A 17,399-nucleotide genomic window follows, 5' to 3' on the forward strand; every position below is an offset into this window, starting at 1 on the left:
GCTGGTACATTATTCTAGTTTGGGTTACTAATTGGCCTTTGGGTGTGGCTTAATTGAAAAGTCCATTGAATTTACTAGTAAAAACAGAAAGAACGGTGCAAAAAAAAAAGTGTGTAAACAACTAATAAAAAAGTCCGCTGTTTGCAAAAGACGTCCAAAAAAATTTGTCATGATCATTATTTTGACGTCTGCGGAAATAACATCCGTTATTCAGTACATTCAGTGTCGTAAAGGGGTGTCTGGGGCCGATCAGAGGAAATGATCCTGGGGCCCACCAATAAAGAACCAGTGAGAAACAAACTGTCAGTCATTGTTTGTGCAGGTTCTAAAGCTGGGGGCCCACTGGAGGATTCTCCGATCCTCTGGTGGGCCAGTCCGACACTGAGTACATTGTGTGCATTGGACGTCCTTCTTCCCATTGACTGCAATGCATTGCATTCAGTTAAATCGCATTAACGGACATTTTTTATTTATTTCAGAAACGGCCACCTTTTCTCTGTTTTTGATGTTGTGTAAACATAGCCTTACACAGCCTATTAAATGGCTCAATAATCATGTGACCATGGATGCATGAACACCGCTAGTAATATCCAGTCTGCCAAGCATCTCCTATTATGCAGAGAAATGTGTGGCTGATGACAGATTATCTTTTGACATGTTTAAAGTCAGTAATCAGTAAGTGTTTGCTCATTCATCAGCTGATCACTACCATAGTAAGAAGAAAAGGAGCGCACTCACCCCGTAAAATCGAATACTTCTTTATTCTTGCATCAAAGATTAAAAGCCATCCATGTGTACATCGGGTGGTAGGAACGCCAGAACACTCAAATCACTGAAGACGTGACAGCTGCTTCGCGCCTAGCTGGCGCTTCTATCAGACGTCTATGGCTACTGTGAGCAGCCCCACGACCCCCTGATCCACCACGCCAGTCCTGTCTATACTCCACACTCCCACTTCACTATAGTGCATCTGTGCAGGCGCTGTGACTTTCTTTTGTTGGAATCAGCTGATCACTGGTTCTCTTACAGGGCGAGATATCTGCCTGATTTGCATTTTGTAGGTGGGTTTTTTTTTTTGCAGGAGAGCCCCAATAGTCCCACTCTTGTAGCTGCAATGGGTTAGCTGTTTTAATGTGGCCAAACCAAAAATGTGTTCCAAACTTTCGCCAACCCGCCAAACCAAAATTTTGAAAAGTTTGCTTATCTCTATTTGCTATAAATGCTGGGGAGGACTGCAGAGGTGAAAAAGCAGATGTGTACTACAAACTATAGTTTTCAGAAGTCATTACTGTGTTCTAGAGAAGAAAAAGAATCCGATGGATTTTAAATGATGAAAACTTCACCTCATTGCTTTTTTTGCCTACTCTGTTTGTGACTGCATCTTATTGAGGCTATGTTCACACTATCTATCGGACCGGCCATTCTGTGACCCGGCAGAGTCACGGCACGGCCGGTCTCTGCACAGATGATCTTTATGGCCGTAGTGTTCTGATGCGGGCGCGCATCAGAACTCCCCATAGCACACAATGAAGCAAGCGGCCGGAGCCGCTCGCTTCATTGTGTAAACTGACAGGGTTTCCTGCGGCCGCAGAAAACTGTTCCTTGCGGCCCGGTGTGAGATCCCGGCCGGAGCGTATACGATGTGTATACGCTCCGGCCTGGATCCCATAGAACAAAAGGCAATGTTCCACACTGCATAAAGTACGGCCATTGTTGCCGATGGCAACAACGGCCGTACTTTTGCGTTGTGTGAACATAGCCTGAAACTGTAACCTCCTGAATAGACTGCATTAGCACTCTGCAGACCTACTACTTAGTCGCTGTATGGAAGTATTTCTGGTTATATTGGTGGTAGTGTACAATTATGTATAAACAGCGTGTTGTGTGATATATTGGCAGTGTGTGAGCTGTGTGAGTATGGTATGTATCCTTTTAGTCTACCAGAATATGTGATTCTTCTAATCGGTGGGGGTCACATAAATGAGGGTTCTGCCCCTTCCATTTGAATAAGTCGCAGTTTTCAGGTATAACACTAAAGCACTTTCAGATATAACATACTGACGCTCCATTCACAGTCTCGAGACAAGAGTGACAGCCCACTCAGCCGATTACTGGCTGCTACGCTGTCCCTTCTCTGTTAGTCAGTGACTGGCTGAGCAGAGCAGTGAGTGACAGCCCATTCAGCCAATCACTGCCTGATAACGGACTGAGAATGGAGTTATTGGCCGAGTGGCAGCCCACTCAGTCAATCACTGGCCACGGTACTGTCCCTCAGCCAGTGAACAGGTACATGAAACTTTTTTTAATGCAAATTTTGTAAATGAATTTAGCAAAAATTTGCTTCGTCAATGTGGATTTGCTTCTCTCATCTCAAATCACCCCTAATCAGATGTGTGAATGCCGTATGAGCATGATAAAAATATATACGGAGGAGGAATTCAGTTTTTCTTTCTTTTATTAATGTGTGTATATCTGTATATATACTGTATATCTTTCTGTAGCCTTGTTGCTCTTGCAGGCAAGGAGAGATAAGGCACATTTCCTGTACAACGGCCCTTTTATTTGCCCAACCTTGGACATTTATTTTAAGGTTATTATAAAGAAGAAAAAAGAACTCTAGAATGCATTTTATTCATTAAGATCCCTCAAAAACTTGATTGGCAGATCTCTCATCTTCTCTTTGTAAACTTTATCAAACATCTCACTTTGTGCCACTGTCATGTGGTTTTTCCAGTCGCCAACAATCCCTGGTAAAGAATATAGAGATTGTATTGTATTGTATTTATGTTCACTGAACAGTGCGGTTAAGAATATGGAAAGAAAATCAGATTAGCATGTACATCATTGTCAACATTTCACAAAATTGTTTCCATTGTGCATTTACATTGCTATGCTATGGCATAGCAATGATCAGTATATTAAATTCAGTGTAAAAATGTTAAAGTCCCCTATAAGGACATAAAAAGTGTTTATTTAAATTTCTTTAAGGTTTTTAAAAACACACCATAGCCCCTCCCCCAATAAAAAATTACTCTCCTTTCCCACTTTATAAATAAAACACATAAAAATAAAAAAAATAAACAAACATATTATATACCGTAGACTGCGTAAGCATCCAATCATCATCAGGAAAAAAGCCACCAAGGTTGATGATTTTTATTACATTTTATTTAAGAAATTGTTTTATAAAAATTGATCAATATGTCTCATCTACACAAATATGGTGTTATTAAAAACTAGAGATCATGGCGCAAAAAAATGACACCCCATACAGCCCTGTAGGTGAAAAAATAAAAGCGCTATAAGAGTCACAATAGGGCCATTGTAATCACACCTATTTACAATAAAATGTTTTACTATTAATAAAAATAGTAAAACATTCGAAAAGCTATATAAACCTGCATATCACTGTACTCAGACTGACCTATAGAGTATATATATCATGTAAGTTTTACCGTAAAACACACTAAGTAAACACGGACCCCCCACACACACACACACACACACACACACACATTTACAGAATTTTTTTTCCCCCACTTTCACCCTATAAATAATATTTTAGGGTTCTGTCATACATTGATTGAATTGCAAAGTACACCTGTTCCTGAAAAAAACAAGCCTTGTAAATGGAAAAATAAAAAAGTTATAGCTATTAGAAGGTGAGGAGAAAAAAAAGAAAATGCGAAACTGAAAAATGGCCCGGTCCTTAAGGGGATTGAGAGGAGAAAAGGCAGCCCTGCAAAACACTACATCAGGTAATCTTCTCTCACCAAGATCCCAGACTAACAGTGACCTTTCTGACCTCTGAATCCAGCATTTTATGTTCTCAGAGAGTTTCCAAACTGTACAGCTGCTTGCCTGCTCTTCTTGCTCACTCATCCCCCTCGGCCCCTCCCCCCACCAAAGGTTATAATGAACTCAGCAGAACACACACTTTGCTTGTCTGCAATGAAGACAATTTTGCCTGATAATAAACAGAGAAGTCAGGGGGAGGCTGCAAAACAGCTTTTTGAGTACAGAAAGAACCTTCTTTAGCTTAATAAAACCTTTCACAGAGTTTCTTGTACTATTGATTACTTTACCTTTACGTAGGAAATTTCCTTTACTTTGATCTAAAACGTCATTTGAAATAAATTTATAATTAGCAACTGGATCGTGTTTCATGTTCTTAAAAGTTGCTTTTTCCACCACGGTGTCTATTGCTTCCTCATCCAGGTTTATGGCCACAAATTTACATATTTTCTTCACAGCAGATCGAAGGTCCTAAAACAGGAATAAAATAATAACAAGGCAAAAGGTAAAAGCTGATTGGCACCACTACAGACCCACAGCGGAGATGAATCCCGGTAAACCACCAACCACGATCAGTCCAGGTGGTGCTCAATCAGAAACCAGATACACACAAAGTCCAACTGTATAAGAAATACAATGGCACTCACCAGCTACATGCAAAATTAAAGTAATAACTACAAAACCCACAAGGATGGGAATAGGAAATGTGGTTTATTATTGTATAATAACGTACACCTTTCTTACGTCTCAGAAGTATCACATTTTTCGCTTTATAAGACACATTTGATGATATGACGCACTAAGGTTTTAGAGGGGGGGAAATGGGAAAAGTGATCATATTTAACTACAGCTCAGCTCCCATTCAGGAGTATAGGAGCTGAGCTGCAGTTACAGTTGTAGTGCTATGGACAAAATGTATCAGGTTTTTCTGAGAGAAGTGGGGCAAGGGAATTAATCCTCAATAACGCACAGATATGGGAGAAGACAAGTGTCATCGGAAGCAGCAGATGCTGACAGATCACCGCAGCTCCTACAAGACAGTCCTCAGCCACTGAGGAGATCTGTCCACGGCTGTGGTTTCAGCTGACACTTGTCTTCTCCCATATCTGTGCGCTGCTGTGCTCTCTTCTCTGACCTGCTGGAAGAGCCTGGTTCTCAGCCGTGCAGCAGGCGGGAGCTAAGGCTTTTCAAATGTGGCACTTGCTGCTGTTGGATTAGCAGGTGGCGGTGGTGGACAATGCAGGCCAATTAGTGGCCGCCTGTGGAAGGCTCCTAGGGGCTCTGGCAGGTCAGTGTCCTCATGTGGCAGGGACAAACAGGAGCGGCATCAGCTAAATCTTTGCACCGGTGGCTGCTGGATCAGCGGGCAGCGACAGCAGCTGGTGCTAGAGGCTGTGGCCTGGAGAAGGCACTCTGGAGCTCAGGCAGGCCGGTTGCAGTGTCCCTCATGGTGGGGAGAGGCAAGAGCGGCATACCAGTATTTGGTATTGGCTCGTTCACACTATAAGATGCACTTTGGAAGGAAAAAAAATGTGTCTTATAAAGCATAACTTAAAGCATAAAATACAGCATAACTTCTTAGATGGGGGGGGGGGGCAAGTGGAAGTCATGATCATTGTGTATGACATCTTGTGGCTATTGGACATTGCATTGGACCTGGTTTTGCCTACTCGCCATGAATTTAATAGACACCGACCCCTCTTGTTTTAGAGGGTATACTTCTCAGACATGCAGAGTAGGCCTAAGTTCACACAAGGTACATTTTCAATAAATAGCGGCCATTGCAAGACCGCTATTTATTGAAAATTAAAATAACTTTGTGTCCTATGGAGTATACACTCCGGCCTGGATACGGAGGCATAGAAAACCGACAGTGCAGACAATGTAAATAGCAGCTCCGGACGCATTTTACATTGTCTACTATAATGATTTGAAATGCGAGCACACCCAAATGCGCCTGCCGGCATGAACTTCACTGACAGCAGTCCTTATCATACACTGTGTGAACCTGGCCTTGAAGTGTGTGACAGGGAGCAGAATGGGTAAGACATGCTCTGCTCTCCAGTCAACCCCCCAGACAAGTGTGGGTGGATTCATGGAAAATGGGTGGACCCTACACAGGCCACCATAATTACTATAGCAGAAATCTAGATTTCTACATGTAGTGCAGAGTCTGCAGCTGCTCCGCCAGATTCAATAACAGCCATACGAATCTCAAGGAATCAGCAGAATCCAATGACTGTAAAAATTTTACTGAAAACTGGTCTTAGTAAATTCCCCCAATATGAAAATCTGTACAAATATATAAATTACAACTGGATGCCATACGTGTCAGCTACTACTACATTGTGCACAATTACCTTTATCATTTCCTCATATGTCACAAAAAGTATGTTGAAGTCTTCTTTGTGCGTGTCCCAGCCAATCACATGATCAAACCACGAGCCGCCCAGGACTGTCAAATATAATGAAATTTATCTTTGTACAATTTTTAAATATATAGATGTTATACAGTTGAAGTAGAAATTTTAATAAAATGATCAATGTAATTCTAACAATATCTTCAATCAGTAACACTTGGGAGCCATTCACACGTCCGCAATATAAGTTCTGTGCACACTGTGTCAGAAATCTCCTGGCAGCATAATGAATCATGATGTCGGGTATTCCGAGGTCCGGTCCGCAGTATAGAGTCCGGGCTCGGGCTGTAAAATGCGGATGTGTGAATGGCCCCTGACTCTGAGATTCCAATGGAGAAATACTAGCAGCCCTTTAGTTTATCATAAAGCCCTGTCGATTATGACAAATTCTGGAGACAACCACCCAATTAAATTCATTCTGCTCAGGCATTTGATTCACATAAAACAAAAGACATGAATCCATTTCATTCCTCATTCATACATCAGTATTTCTTTTAAGAAACCAGGATCAGTGATGTCCTGGAGAAGCCATCAGTGTGACATTAGTTATGCATTCATTTTGCATCTATAAAATATGCTGCAAAATGAGAAAATAAAATGGTGGATGGTGAAAAAAAGCTATTTTTTAAATTCCAGGGATTTGTCTTTACACCATATGGTAAAAATGACATGTTATCTATATATCCAGCACGATTTCAACGATACCCAATTTATATAACTTTTATTTTATTTTACTTCTTTAAAAAAAGTTAACTTGATAAATAAATAAAGGTGTTTAAAATTGATCTATTCTGATCCTTATAATGTCTTTATTTTTTGGTCTATGTGCTATTGGAGGCTCCAGTTTTTGCGCCATACAGTATCTTACTTGCGTATATGTTACATTTTAATTACTTTATATTCAATTTTTTATGGGTGTTAAGTGACTAAAAATCTTTTGTTGAGTTTAGTGATTTTTTTGTGATTACATTGATTACCGTGCGAGATCAGGAATGTGATAAATTAACAGTTCAGGCAATTCTAGATGCAGTGATATTATTATTATTAGTGGTTATTATTCTTTTTGTTTAAACTTTTTAATTAAAAAAAAAAAAAGGAAAAGGGGGTGATTATTTTATTATGGAATCTATTATATGTTGATAAATAGCCAGCAAGGATGGATCTGTCTGTGCTGGCTATGATCCACGGTGGCCCCCTACTGGTAGCAGCGGCAAGGTATGGAGAGGGGTCACTTCATGAGCCCTTTCTGTACCCTCTTAGCGCCACTATGATGTACTGGTAAGTTATGGGGCATCACAGCAGGCACTAAAAAGATTGCGCTGTACAGTGCACTAGTACAGAAGGCATGTGGAAAAAAGGGGTTACTGATGCACTGGCTTTGCACTGTGTTGTCTGAGTAAAAAAAATTCTCTGGGTCTTATGTAAAAAAAAAGAAAATCACAATCATCTTTTTAATACTTACCATCACCGTTTGTGGACCCCCGGTGAAAGCTTTCATATACCTTCATATATCTTTGAATACATTAGGTGACGACATCGACACAAAATGGTGCTGGCTAAAGAACCTGTGGTCACCAGTGATCAGGTAAGTAGAGATTTACAATACTTAGGGGAAGGGGTTAATAAGGAAGGGGGACAGAAAGGTAATTGAAACTTGCCCTTTAAACAAACAGCAGCAGTAAAGCAAGCAAATATTTATAAAATAAGCTATGTTGCTGGTGGGATGACAGGGAAGCCTTTACCTCGTATGGACAGTGCACATTGCCTGGGCACTCAGAGCTTTAAAGTACACAGCCAAAGCTCTCTGGCTTTCTCTCTTATGATCCCCCCTCTCCTGCACAGGGCATATGCATGCCCTACACCCACTGTTCCACTTTGCAGAGGTTCTTACTAGATACAAATTTTCCCTAACAGGGGACAGCAGCATGCAAGAGATACCTGGTGGACAAAATACTTTAGATCTGTTTTTCTGAGCTAAGAAGTAGTTTTCAGTAAATAACGTGATTTGTAAATATGTTAGGAATTAGAGATCACATGGAGGATGTTTGAAATCACAGTAAAGCGTTTAAAACTAAAAAAAAAAAAAACTATAGCTGTGTTGCTTATAGTCAGATCAAACAATCATTGTAAACTAATTACTATATTACCTTTCCCTGATAAGAAAAGCTCTATGAATGCTTCCCAACTTATTGTACATTTTATGTTTGGCTTTATCTTGTAGAAGTGGTAAAAGGATACCAAGACATCTTTAGGGTTTCGACTCACATATATCATCTGGAAGAAAAAAAAAGAAAATTAGCACTTTACCAAGGTCACTAGCAGCATAGCTAGACTAGGGACTTTTAAGTGAGATAGTCAGCCTCCTTATGGTAGTCAGCCTCCTTATGGTAGGGTGTTCATAGAAAAAGGGGGGTAGGTTCCGGTGAGGGACGGTTCTTTTAAGGATGTCTACTCTGCTTAGAGCATGATAGAGAAGGAAACCAGACATAGGGCATTTAGGTACGTCCACCTTAGCTGCCCAACCACCAGCCCCCACCTGTCTGCTCCCTCTTTCCCTTCCCCCACCCGTACCCTGATCCTTTAACTAAGTAAGGGACCCCCATTGATAGCGTCTCTGTGGTTATACCATCTTTGCACAGCGACTGGATTTTTAAGACCATATGGTCAATCACAGTGATTTGTTTATCAAAAATTACACACAGACCAATATTAAGCATACATTACAAAAAATTACACAAGAAACAGTGTAAGAAAATACTTATATGATTTACTTTTCCCGTCCTGAACCTCAGATCTCTCGGCATTAGATAATAAGGCAAGTGAGTTGTGAAGAGACGAGGAGATGGGCGGCTTTTGAAGTCCATATTGTTAATGTTATATTCAATCCATGGCACCCTATTTATATTCTCTATTTGTTCTGTTCCATTTCGATGGCCTTCATTGAATATTAGGCTTAGAATTTGCTGTGTCCAAATTGTGCCTGTAAAAGAGTTTATAAATTTTATTATCTGTATATTTTTATCGAGAAGTTGTACATGTTTTTAGTTAATGAATTTTAAGGCTATGTTCACACATTGTAAAATAAAGGTAAAATACTGCCATATTTTCAACACTGACTTGTCAATGTTGAAGTCAGTGGGAAATTGGCCAGCAGAGCACACACTATATAGAGTAATGGCCGTAATTGATCCCAACCACCCAAATAATGAACATGGTCATTATTTACGACCTGCTTTTGCAAAATACATTAGTTTCTTTTCTCATCTGTTCACACATTGTTTTAACTTTACTCAACAGTATGGCCATATTTAGCTTTTATTTTACTGTGTGAAGCCAGTATAAAGGCTTACGGAGGAGAGTTTGGGTATGTCCACACTAAGGAAAACCCGACACAACGGATTCCGCTGCTCGCCCCCGCTCGTGGGCGCACGCATCTCTTCTGGTCCCGTAGGCTTCAGTCTATGGCTTGGCAGATTCCGCAGTTTGCCCGAAGAATGAACCCGCTCATTCTTCAGGCGGACGGCAGAATCTGCCAAACCATAGACTGAAGCCTGTGGCACCAGCGGAGATGCATGTGACCGGAATCAGAGGCGGGTGATTTGCCGGTGTAGCAGGCCAGATTAACCTCTGTCCAGATTATACCCGGCTATAGTTTGACCTAGGATAGGGTATACCCCAGGGTATAAAATAGCCTAGGCCAGACTATACCTTGGAGTATAAAATGGCCTAGGCCAAACTATATCCCTCCATTCCAGAATATACTCTGAGGTATAAAATAGCCTAGGTCAGAATATACACCAGGGTATAAAATAGCTTAGGCCAAATTATTCCCGGTGTGTAAAATAGCCTAGACCAAACTATACCCTGGTGTTTAACCTAGGCGAGAGTATACCCATCCAGGCCAGAACATATCCATCTAATGTCAAACCAGGCCACAGTACACCCCGGGGGATAAACTATATACCTGGGGATGTAAAACAGCCTAGGACATGCTATAACCCTTCGGGCCATAATGTTATTACTTCACTGGTTTTCTCACCCCTGACCTAGGCCACAGTATACCCCAGGAGATATATTTTCATACCCAGGGGGGTAATATAGCCTTGGCCATGTTTTTGTGTGTATACACCTGGGTATAGTCTATCCCAGACCACAATATACCCTGGGGAATAAACTCTATATTTGGGGGTGTAAAAGAGTCTAGGCCAGACTATATCCCTCCAAGTTACCATGTCACTGTCTTTCTGTTCTACCCCAGGCTACAATATACCCCAGGGAATATATTCTATATTGGGGGGGTGTAAAATAGCCTAGGCCAGAATATATCTTCCCAGGTCATAAAGTTATCACTTCACTGGTTTTCTTACTTTATCTCTAATTTGTTATAAAGTGCGCACATCTTTTTTTTTTTTTTTTTTTTTTATCATACTCGGACACACAGCTGCTTTCTCTTGGTGGGACATACAGCACAGTGCTTACATAAAATTGACAGTAGGTGGCACTGTCCCATCAGTGCATCATCTGCACTATTCTTCTTCTGAGGAGGAGGTTTTTATAGGCAGCGCAAAGTTTTACGGTTGTTACGCAAAAATCATCATTAGACGCAAGTGTCTTGATACATCTTGCACAATTTATGGCTAAGGCTGGGTTTACACTGCATTTTTTGCAGTCGTGTTTTTTCATCCTTTTTTGCAAACAAAAAAACGCAGTCAACCATGTTTTTTGTATATGCTAAAAAACATACATTTTTATCAGTTTTTTGATCCGTTTTTTATTATGGAAGTTGATGGATAAACTGAACAAAATTTAGGCACACAAACGCTTCCTGATTTTCATCCAGTTTGCAAAAAACGGATGGAAAAAAAGAAAACAGACTGCAAAAACACAGTGTGAACCCAGCCTAAAACAGCTTGGCTACAAAGCTACGCTAGGGTAGGATTTTGCGCAAAACACGTAAACACGTAAGTGCTTGAGCACCGGCCAGTAACTCTGGAAAGAACGGCGCCGTACCGGCTTCCCTGTGACGGCGCTGTTCTTTCCCTGTGTCAGGTTAAAGAGGACGTTGTACATTGAAAAAAGAGAAAATGCCAGCTTACCGCCGTTCCTGTAGCCTCACTGCCCGGACTCTCACTTCAACCAGTGCGTCGTAACATAGTGAATAAGGAAAATGAGTCCAGCTCCCGGCCAGGATTCGATGAATTGAGCTTTATTAACACCCTAGCACCGTGCACACACTGCGGCAACCCCCCCCCCCCCCAAAGAAAAGCCTACGCGTTTCAATTGCAGACCGCCATAATTAAGATTGCGGTCTGCAATTGAAACGCGTAGGCTTTTCTTTGGGGGGGTTGCCGCAGTGTGTGCACGGTGCTAGGGTGTTAATAAAGCTCAATTCATCGAATCCTGGCCGGGAGCTGGACTCATTTTCCTTATTCACTATGTTAAAGAGGACGTACCTGGTGGTACATCCTCTTTAATTGCAAACCACACCTGAACTGGAGACAAGATTGGGGCAAAATTGGCCATGTTTTGTAGCGCTGGATAAGCCGTTTAAGGTCCCCAGACACCTTCAATAACTGACAGTTGAAAGTTCATCCGTTAGTTATCTCTCCCTTTCTCTGCATACAATGTTCAAAATGGCCATGGCCCACAGGACCAAGAGAAGCAGTGGTCTGAATTAGTGCTCCATTCCGGGAGATGTGCACCACCGGCGGACTAAGAGTTTACACAGACTAGCACAGTGAGACAGGACTAGGCGGCAAGCGTCACTTGTGACTTTCAACGCTGACAAGGGACAACCATCCTGGCACTTACTAGCAGTAGGAAGCTGGAGCGAGCTGCCGGAACTGCGCTCCAATGACTGGAGGTGACTGGAGCTGAGATGCGGCTAGAGCAGGGAGTGGGAGAGGGGGAGAGGAGGCCCCCATTCTGCAGACACCAGTCAGTGACTAAAGACACACCAGAGAACTACATAAAGAGTGTATTTATATACACTGTTTAAAGTGTATAGTAAGAACAGAGAATCCAATTTATCTGCACTATATAAACTCTCCAGCTATAGCAAATTCACTGAGGATTGAATATATATTACAAAATAAGTCTCCTCCAATCCTCCTAAATCCTTTACTTGTCAGGTAAATTCTCCATCCTCCTTTGTTATTACTTTACCTAGGATGTGTACGGCTGTCAACCACCACAAACTTTCAGGCACGGGACAAGGAGTTTTGGTGCCCTAGGCAGAGAAGGCAAATTGCGCCCCCCCCCCCCCCCCCCCGAACCCAGCGTTATCAGAATCGGCGGTCAGTTTCCCTAAAGGCCCTATTCCAAGGAACGATTGTCGGGCCATATTCGGCTGATATTCGTCCTGTGGAATAGTAGGCAACGATCAGCCGACATCGTTCATGTCGGCTGATCGTTGCGTCGTTTGTCTTTCAAGCATGTTGAAAAACAAACGACTGATTCTATCATTTTACTGCAACACATACTGTACATGCCTTCACCACTGCAGTGGGATCCGGTGCCTTGCTAAAAAACATTTTTATCACAGGTTGAGAATGTCAGGGAGGTGGGTCTGTGACAATGTCTGTGCACGCCCTGCTCTATGGCTGCTGCATCTTCAGGTCGTCTCCCCTCCTCCAGCTTTCACTTATTCTGGAGGACGTGGCAGCTTGAAGATACAGCAGTGGCCAGAGAGCAGGGCGTGCACAGACATCGTCACAGACCCACCTCCCTGGGATAAAAATGTTTTTTAGCAAGACACGGGATCACACAGCAGCGGGGAAGGTTTGAGACAGCAACTGTATTGCTTCCCACTGTGCCAGTGCTCCCCCTGTGCCCCCATGTAGTAGACAAGCCCCCAAAGCACCCCATATAAATTGGTTTGCCAAATATGTGCCCCCATACAGTATAGGAGATCTTCTTTGTGCCTCCATTTAGGTAGGGTTTAGTAGTGGAGGTATTGTGGATAAGGGGTGTAGTAGTACAGGTATAGATGAGAGGTGTAGTAGTGGAGGTATAGTGGATAAGGGGTGTAGTAGTTCAGGTACAGATAAGGGGTGTAGTAGTTCAGGTATAGATAAGGGGTGTAGTAGTGGAGGTAGAGTGGATAAGGGGTGTAGTAGTTCAGGTATAGATAAGGGGTGTAGTAGTGGAGGTAGAGTGGATAAGGGGTGTAGTAGTTCAGGTATAGATACGGGGTGTAGTAGTTCAGGTATAGATAAGGGGTGTAGTAGTACCGGTATGGATGAGTGTTGTGTCAGTACATGCAGGGAGTTGCAGTGTTGTCACAGGCTGACAGCTAACCTGTGACAACACTACAACTCCTTGCATGCACTGACAGCCTATGACATCACTACAACTCCCAGCATGTACTGGCAACCTGTGGCAACACTACAAACCTGTGGCAACACTACAAATCCCAGCATGCACTGGGATCCTGGGAGTCAGTACATGCTGGGAGTTGTAGTGTTGTCACAGGCTAGCTGTCAGTACATGCTGGGAGTTGTAGTGTTGTCACAGGCAAGCTGTCAGTACATGCTGGGAGTTGTAGTGTTGTCACAGGCTGACAGCTAACCTGTGACAACACTACAACTGCCAGCAAGTACTGGGAGGGATACACACACATACACTCACTCACTCACTCTCACACATACATGCATACATCCACTCTCACACACACATTCCCATGCAGGCACTTACATTTCATGAGGGATCTCCTTCTATCTTCCCAGCACCTGCAGCTCCTCTGTCGTCCTCCTCACCGGCACTATGCTCTCCCGCCCCTCCCCCTCCTGTCCTGCACAGACAGGAGACTGAAGCCATGAGGTGAGAGCCGGTGAGACCTACAGACTGCTGACAGGGGAGGGAGCACGACCCCAGACTGCATCCTAGTGAGAAGGACAGCTCTGTAAAAGTCTGTTCTTCTCACTAAGCAATGCAGTATACAGCCAGCAGCACCGTCCCCTCTCTGTGAGTCACCTGGCCCCTACAGCACTCCCGTCAATGCGGCCCTGGTTACAGTGCAGGGTGGGCTGGCGGGCGAGCGGGGGACAGGATGGATGGGTAAGAAAATTAATTACCCATCCAGACTGCGCCCCCTGTAGTTTTGTGCCCTAGGCCATCGCCTACCCCTGCCTACTCTTTGTCCCGGCCCTGCAAACTTTGTATATCATTCCCTCTCAGCTTGGCAGCTGAGTGTATTTATCTACTTATATGAGGTATATATTCTTTATTATTTAAATAAAAAAGTAGGATCACCTAACTCTTTCCTTAATATTTCTAACTGGCTTATTAATAAGACAAAAAAAGCTAAATAATAAAAAACAAACAAATAAAAACAACCTAGGCAAGATTCCCACATTGATTTCCCTACTAATAATATGTCCACTTTACAAAGGAAGAAAACAGGAGTATTGATTGCTTTCAAATTTCCTACAGCACTACAGACTCACAGAGAGATCATACAACAAGAAAGTAGATTTATTAATATAAACTGCATAATAAACAATAGTATACTATGGCTAACACATATGCTCTAAATTCCAACCAACAAGCCTTTCATAACAAACTCAAGGTCATTAATAAAAAATAATTTGGAAATCTTATATAATGTGATGACTTCAATATAATCAACGACCCTTCTTTATATACCTTTTCCACCTCCAATACAAGAAATGTTACCCTTAGTGAGCTCCTATGGCACAGTAATCTTTTTGAAGTATGGCTCATCCAGCGTGTGATAGGGACGCAATTATACCTTCTTTTCTCCAAGGCATAACTTGTATTCACACATAAATTATATGATCAGGGACCAACAATTAATTGGTAGAGGTTTAAAAACAACCATAAAAGACATCCACTGGCCTGACCACTTACCAATGACTGATTTTTAAAGAGTTATAGTATATACCCAGAGAACGAAATTGTATGGAAAGGCAACCCATTTATAATTTCACATGATACCCATACTAAAATGTAAGTAAACAACATTAAAGTCAAAGAGCACTTTGACTATGATAAATCAACCAATATAAACCCATTTGTTTTGCGGAACACCAATAACATTGTAATTAGAGTATCCTTTATCTGATAAAGACCTCTGCAAATTTTCAGCCGTCTGTCCCCTTCATTTGGCACAGAGATCCCTCCAAACTTGTGTCCTCTCTAACCCCATAGCATACTACTAGTCTTTCTACCATTCTCCACTCCTCATAAGAGAACCCCTTACATTCTAGGTTCTTTAGGCTAATCCGTGGTGTTTCCTTTAGACAGTGGAGCAACTTGGGGCAGCTTCTACTCTGAACTGCAGATTGCAAATCCTGTCTGTGGCAGCAGACAAACATCTAGCTTGGGGATGCCTCTCACAGCTGGAGAAGCTATTTTCTTTTTTCCCAAAAAATATTCATGGGGGATCACCACCAGATTTTACCAGGGGCCTCCACCAATCTTAATCCGCCCCTGGGTTGTGGACAGATAGGTGCACTCCTTCCCATTTTGAGGGAATGTCCATATCAGCTCTGACCTCAAAATTATAGAGACTGCCAGAGATTACATCAAGAGACAGTAGGACCATAAGACTGGAGAAAGCCGCGTACAAGCACTGAAGGTTTGGGGTTATTTCTCCAAGATGTTTGGAACAACTTCTGTGCTTAATATTCAAATGAGCCAAAATACTGATACAGTGATGCCTCAACTTACAATGGCCTCAAGATACAATATTTTCAACATACAATGGTCCCTTCTGGACCATTGTAACATGACACCAGACTCAACATACAATGCTACAGACAGTCAGGATCTGTGGCACATGTAATAAAACTAGCTGATCGACCAATGAAACTGGCCATTTTACTGGTATTAGTGAAATGCATGCACTGGTTGGCTGTCTAGTAGTGATTCTCTATTGTGTGATACTACATGTCCTATGCTGCTCTTTACCTGTGCATTATGAGCTGCTACTTTGGGCACCAGGTGAGGGCGGCTTCATTTCTGGCACCCTGTGTGATCTCTACAGGACCCTGAAGATGCTCCCATCTTCTGCTTAGAAAGTAATTGACAGTCTCCAGTAGCTCTTTCTGACTGTTGTATATAAGGATTTGCTTTACCTTTATTAGTTATCTGCTTATTTTCCTTTAAATCTTTTTTTTTTCTCATTTTGGGGGGACATTTTAGGGCATTCAGAACCAATTACCAGTTTTCCATAGAATTTTGGTCTCAACATACAATATACGATGGTCACCCAGGAACCAATTAAAATTGTATGTTGAGGGACCACAGTACTTAGCCACCTATCACATCTGCCAGTATATATATATATATATATATATATATATTTTACCAATAATTAAATTGGTTTACTTCAAAGAGCAAAAATGCAGTTATTTTCTATAATAATGTATATATTAATATTCATGTAATTCTTTTTTCTTTAATTACTCTTTGCTTTTATGAATATACAGCTATTTAATACAAATCGAAATCTATGTACTTACCTGATTTTGGGTAGGTGACAAGAAACACATCACTGTCCCTAATTTCCATGTGTTCTATAGCGTCTATGACTTCAGGTGATGTTAAGTCAGCCTCAAAGTGTATGCCTTTATGTTTGAAAAATATAGCATTTAAGTCTTTCTCAAATGTATCCTGTTCCATTATTGCTTCTTTAAACCTAAAAATGCATCATTTGTATATATTTGTTAGTAAAGGTCATAACAGGACTAGGAATAACAGCAATAAAAACATTGTTTTGTATTACCTTTTAGAGATAACGCAGTGTCTGTGATTGGATTAGGTGGGAATAATGAGCAGAAAAGTTCAGATCATGTGTGTTTATATGAAACTGATTTAACCTTTATACTTGCAGTTCTTGGAACAATGTGATGGTGTTCTGTTCTTGTCATATCAGTTTGCAGGTTTGTTAAGCAGAAGGAGAAATCTGTTAATTATTTATCACTTTTAAACTGAAATGGACTATTGTACTAAAAAAAAAAAAAAATTTAGAACCTTCTGATGTGGCAGAGAAGCCTTTATCCCCCATCAGATGGCAGGGCACAAGTACAATTACTACCAAAACTGACAGTGGCATTTAAATGGTGCTGGCAAACCTTCATTGGTGTTTAGTGGTGCAAATCGGCTCCCCGCAGCAAGATCACAAAGTTCCAATCTGTTCTTCAAGCAGCCCAGGGCCTT

The 17,399-nt window shown here is 41.7% G+C and overlaps 1 protein-coding gene across 2 annotated transcripts; it reads right to left on the reverse strand.

Annotated features, from left to right (window-relative positions):
* Positions 1-2,437: 2,437 nt before the first annotated feature.
* Positions 2,438-17,073, reverse strand: LOC138795588 (amine sulfotransferase-like). Of its 2 annotated transcripts, XM_069974882.1 has the most exons (7): positions 16,966-17,073; positions 16,703-16,878; positions 8,987-9,195; positions 8,363-8,489; positions 6,156-6,250; positions 4,086-4,266; positions 2,438-2,747 (listed from the first exon to the last, which is right to left on the reverse strand). In XM_069974882.1, exons 2-7 carry the CDS (start codon positions 16,860-16,862, stop codon positions 2,629-2,631), a joined length of 891 nt encoding a protein of 296 aa, XP_069830983.1. In that variant the 5' UTR covers positions 16,863-16,878; positions 16,966-17,073; the 3' UTR covers positions 2,438-2,628. The 2 variants fall into 2 exon arrangements, with proteins under 2 accessions (XP_069830983.1, XP_069830984.1); XM_069974883.1 differs by lacking the exons at positions 16,703-16,878; positions 16,966-17,073 and adding an exon at positions 13,911-14,010.
* Positions 17,074-17,399: the final 326 nt, after the last annotated feature.

The sequence above is a fragment of the Dendropsophus ebraccatus genome, chromosome 6 (genome assembly GCF_027789765.1).
Source record: "Dendropsophus ebraccatus isolate aDenEbr1 chromosome 6, aDenEbr1.pat, whole genome shotgun sequence".
NCBI lineage: Eukaryota > Metazoa > Chordata > Amphibia > Anura > Hylidae > Dendropsophus > Dendropsophus ebraccatus.

What these genes read in the sequence shown, in the direction of transcription:
- LOC138795588 (XM_069974882.1), bottom strand. Translation starts at nt 16,862, where the DNA reads ATGGAACAGGATACATTTGAGAAAGACTTAAATGCTATATTTTTCAAA. An exon ending in GCTTTTCTTATCAGGGAAAG is followed by an intron (nt 6,251 to 8,362) that starts GTAATATAGTAA and finishes TATATTTGACAG; the next exon opens with TCCTGGGCGGCTCGTGGTTT. An exon ending in CATATGAGGAAATGATAAAG is followed by an intron (nt 4,267 to 6,155) that starts GTAATTGTGCAC and finishes TTCCTGTTTTAG; the next exon opens with GACCTTCGATCTGCTGTGAA.